The sequence below is a fragment of the Cicer arietinum genome, chromosome 4 (assembly GCF_000331145.2).
Source record: "Cicer arietinum cultivar CDC Frontier isolate Library 1 chromosome 4, Cicar.CDCFrontier_v2.0, whole genome shotgun sequence".
Classification (NCBI taxonomy): Eukaryota; Viridiplantae; Streptophyta; class Magnoliopsida; order Fabales; family Fabaceae; genus Cicer; species Cicer arietinum.
Window position 1 is genome coordinate 21001827 of NC_021163.2, and position 4774 is coordinate 21006600.

At 33.9% G+C, this 4774-nt stretch overlaps 1 protein-coding gene across 1 annotated transcript; it reads right to left on the bottom strand.

Annotated features, from left to right (window-relative positions):
• Positions 1-248: 248 nt before the first annotated feature.
• LOC101496196 (small ribosomal subunit protein uS9m) lies at positions 249-4323 on the bottom strand. Its single transcript, XM_004515869.4, has 4 exons — positions 3512-4323; positions 2320-2760; positions 878-958; positions 249-670 (listed from the first exon to the last, which is right to left on the bottom strand). Exons 1-4 carry the CDS (start codon positions 4089-4091, stop codon positions 579-581), a joined length of 1194 nt encoding a protein of 397 aa, XP_004515926.1. The 5' UTR covers positions 4092-4323; the 3' UTR covers positions 249-578.
• Between the last annotated feature and the right edge of the window lie 451 nt (positions 4324-4774).

Genomic DNA, 4774 nt, shown 5'->3' on the forward strand with positions numbered 1-4774 from the left:
TTTTTAAAAGTTTTGTTTTTTACTTATGTTATTCTAATAATATGTTCATGTAATTAGGCAATTATTTGAATTCAGGGACTTGAATGAGAAAATTGGAAGTTCTTAATGAGAATGTTGTTTAGGGTCCAAACATACATCTAACAAAATGTGGTTAAGTGCCTCAAGATTTAAGAATATTGTTGTTGGCTCCCTTTATTTAACCAGAAAGATAAAACATGAATTTATCTCCTTTTGAACAGGACAGCAAGTTTATCAAAAAAACTAATAATAACTACACAAAAATAACCAGAATAGATATAACATATCCCCTACAACAACAGACCAAATTATCACAATATAACATTCATTATGTATTTAGGACTATTAAAAAAAAACATAGCAACTAGTAGCTCTCTCCAAAGGGTGAATGACTCATAACACAAATCTAAGGTGAAAAAAATATTCTATCATTACTGTCCTTGAAATCCAAACATTGATTAGGTCACATGTGAGTGCAGTACAAGATCAATGAATTTTAAGTTATTGAGGATTTTGCCAATATTCCAAACAAAAATAGCCATCCAGAGAATGATTGTGTATCAACGCTTGACCCATTGGAAACTTTTTCTTGCTTTGGCCTTTCCTGGCTTTTTCCTTTCTACCACTCTTGAATCCCTTGTCAGGAAGCCGACTGATCAAATTCAAGAAAAAAAAAACTTGTTTAGCTATTCATCATATCGGCAAGTTGCAAGACATATACAATACAGCCACAAGTAAAAGAACATCATGAAATACAAATCGTAACTTGAGTATGATCTGAGCAATGAGTAATTCATAACATGGCTGGGAAAAAAGGTGTAGAAAAAGAAATCAATATAGGAAGACAAAAAGTTTATACCGCTTCTAAGTGCTGGTCGCAAATCTGGTTCCCAGTTTTGCAAAGCCTTGCTAATACCCAATCGTATAGCTCCAACTTGCCCTGTTGTCATGAAACATGTTTCATTGAGTCAGATTTTATGAAAGCGAAAAATTAATCGAAATTAAACTATTGGACTTTGACAAGTTATCCAATAGGCACTTCTCTCCAATTTGCATCATGCACGCCTTCACTAGTATTTGATTGTTGGTGGAAGTTGAATAGGGACTTACGAAAATTCAAACATTTAAATGTCAAAATTTAAAACTCAGACTGTGATTTACTAAAGAGGTAGAATAGTTTGGTCCTAAATAAACCCAGGAAAAAGAAAGACAAGAAAATGAAAATATGGCAACTTTATAAAGTTCATATTTTATTCATCAGTGATAGATGTAGCAAAATACAAGACAGAAATATCCAGTTCATAAATATTTTCTCCATTATATATTACATTTACATGTACTTTTCCTGATCTAAAAAAAAAATGCTTGTGATTCATGAATGATATTGCAAAGGCCAATTCTTCCATGACAAACACAGGCTTGATTTGCTTGGTTTTATTAGTTCTTCAAACCTTCTTTTAGAGCAAAACAAGGTGTGTTTGGATCATTTATATCTAAAACTAGATATTTTTTGTTGGTAACATCTAAACTAGTTTTAAACGCGATAAGACATAGAACATGTTTGCTTTGCTTGCACCATCTAGATGAATAACATCCAGTAAGTAGCCCATCTCTGTCCCTTTACCCATCGTGTAGTCTCTAACTCTAACCCAACTCTCCCTCTCCTCTCTTTTTTCTTATTCATTGGAGCAAAATACATCACATACATACTTCTCATTCTCACTAATTCCCAGCTTCACAATTCCAACCTTGCTTTTTGTGCCAATCTGTTTATAAAATACATGTCTTCCATATGCCTGGAATGACTTATTTCAACCAGTGAATCTACACATACATGAGTGGACTGTGGAAAACTTTTCTCAATAATCTCAAAACACTACTTTTAAGTGTCAAACATGCATGCAAATGCAATATATCATGCATGGAATATGCTTCCAGAGTTGGATGCACTATGTTACATGCAGACAGCATATCAGATACTCCACAGTCACTGTACCCCAAACTTAACTAGCAAAGTAGGCATCCATCAGTAAAATGAAAAAACCAAGAATTAGTGTTATCAATTGCGAATAGCGGGAAAACAGTGGTTTGTTCAAATTCTGCTATGCAAAGGTGATAAATAGTGTATCTTGGAACGACACTGATTTGTTCAAATTACACTACGCTATAGTGCTATGGCGCCGTTATAGCTGCTATTTGACATCGATGATATTCAATATGATAGAAATTGATGCTAATCATAGGAATTCAGGAAACATAAATACACAAAAGTAAATAAAACTTAAAAATCATTAACATTACCTGAAACACCACCACCTTTAACAGTACAATTAACATCCCAGAGCCCCAATGTCTTTGTCTCAGAGAAAGGTCGAAGGAGAGCAGCACGATGATCGAGCATGGGGAAATAGACATCAAATTCTTTTTCGTTAACCATAAATTTACCGTTACCAGGCTGAACCCACACACGTGCTATACTGCATTTTCTTCTTCCTGTTCCGTAAGCACGTCCTTTATCATCTACTTGTCTCACTCTTGCTTTTGCCGCTTCCTCTTGCTTTAGACGCTCCATTTCAGCTCTGGTGGATTTTCTAGTATTCCTCTCATAGCGCAAATCTTCTATTTCACTAAGAGGAGGCAACCCTTCAACCCCTTCAAAATCTTTCAAAGCAATCAAACTGTCAAGCATTTCGTCTGTGATTCCAGAAGCAGCAATCAAATCTCCAAATGCGCGTTGTGGTCCTGCAGTCACAATAGGAACAACATGACATCACTCACACCAACAATAATTCAATTTCATGCAATAAAATCACAACCTTTTCAATTTCATTCAACTTTTGCATTTAAATCATATAGAGAAATACTTAGTGGTACACCAATTTATTACTCCTGAGAAGGTACCGCACAAAACCTTATGTTACAATCACCTCCACCCCTGTATTCATAGTGATTAACCTCCATATCCTTCAAAGTTGGTATTTTTTTGTGATTGTTGGAATAACAATACTGACTTATATAATTACAATAATATAATACCCCATTGCATAACCATTCTCTAAATCAATTAATGGCAAATTGTCAACTTCAACCAGTGTTGTCAATTGTCTGCTATGCTATAGTGCTATAGCATCGCAAAAGCAGTTGTTAGACAACACATTGTACTAAATTGCATATTGCAGAGCAGTGACAATTTGTTTAATTTCTGCTATGCTATAATGCAACTACAACGGCTATTCGACAACATTGACTTCAACAATGTCTAAAATTTATGTAGCACCAACACTTCATATTGAAGACGTGTTTAGTGTCCAACATTGACACATGTCAATACCAACACATCCATAACTTTCATTTTCTCAAATTATTACCAGTGTGTCACACTATCTACACAGCGTCTATGTTTTCGTGTGTCTGGTGTTCGTGTTTGTGCATGTGTTTCAAAGTTCAAAACTAACAAATAACATATTGATATCAAAAGGGGTTTAAGCCAAACCTTTAATAATGGCAGTGAGTTCTTTCTCTTCCTTCTCAAGCTTTTCAACATCCTCTTTAGTCTCACCCTCCAAAACATTGATTTCCTCAACCTCTTGAATCACATCATCCTCTTTGAAATCAAAAACATCACCACCAACCTCCTTCAAATTCCAAGGTTGATCAACGTGTTCAGCTCCCACTCCAATTTGGGCACCAAAATCACCTTTTCCCTCAGTTTGTTTATCAATTCCTTTAAACAAAGAATCTTCATCTTCATTATCAAGACCCTTCTCTTCCAACCACCATTTTTCCTCTTCAACTACCTTCTCTACTTTCTCCCCTTCAACTTCGTTGATTCCAGCAAGGCTTCCACTTTCTTCGGAGAATAAATTGTCGAACTTTTCCTCGCTTTCTCCGAAATTCTTCCATGTAGCAAAAGGGTCCTTGCCGTCGTTGTTATTATTGTTAGTGGAGAAGGGTTTAGGGAGGAAGGTGAAATGAGGATTGATGGGTGAAATGGGGAAATGGTGTTGTTTGGATGGAAGAGAAAAAAAGCGAATGAAGTGAGAGGGTTTTTTGGGGATTAAACGAGAAAGCATGGTGAATAACTCAATGTGAGTGAGTGTGATTGATTTGATTTGTTGAAGCTAGAAGATATTGGTTATTGATTTGTTCATAACTTTATCTAGAGAATGTGAGAAATGAGTGTCGCCGGAGATATAGTTAACGGCGGCGGCGGCGATAGAAGGTTGATGTGAAGATGAAGAAGAAAGTGAGCCCTAAACTTCACTTACTGGGCCATTCCGATCGGGGACTTGTTATGTGCAAAGTGCTTAATTTCTCGATTCTAATATTATTTTGTTTTAAATTAAATTTTCGATGATAAAAATTTATATAAAGACATATAAATTTTTACTTTATTTACAAAAATTATAAATTAATAAATATTATGAATATTTGTTTTTAAGACAATATTATGATTTTTTTATAACATATTACATATGAATTTTTTTTTTTTTGGAATGAATATTTGTCGATGTCTCTATCCCTCAATGTCTTTTCATTTTTTCTTGGAGTATTTTCTTATAATGTTGCTCTTAACATCTCTAATAAAAATGGTATCACAAAGATTGAATTCTGAAGAGTAAAATACAAATATGTTTTTATAATTACATAATATTCATTCAAATTATTATTTTGTTTCAATTTCATAATATATATATATATATATATATATATATATATATATATATATATATATTATGTGAGCGTATTTATATTT

Coding starts and splice junctions, on each gene's coding strand:
- LOC101496196 (XM_004515869.4), bottom strand. CDS start 4,091: ATGCTTTCTCGTTTAATCCCCAAAAAACCCTCTCACTTCATTCGCTTT. Junction 959..2,319: donor TAAAGGTGGTGGTGTTTCAG/GTAATGTTAATG, acceptor TCATGACAACAG/GGCAAGTTGGAGCTATACGA. Junction 671..877: donor GCGACCAGCACTTAGAAGCG/GTATAAACTTTT, acceptor GAATTTGATCAG/TCGGCTTCCTGACAAGGGAT.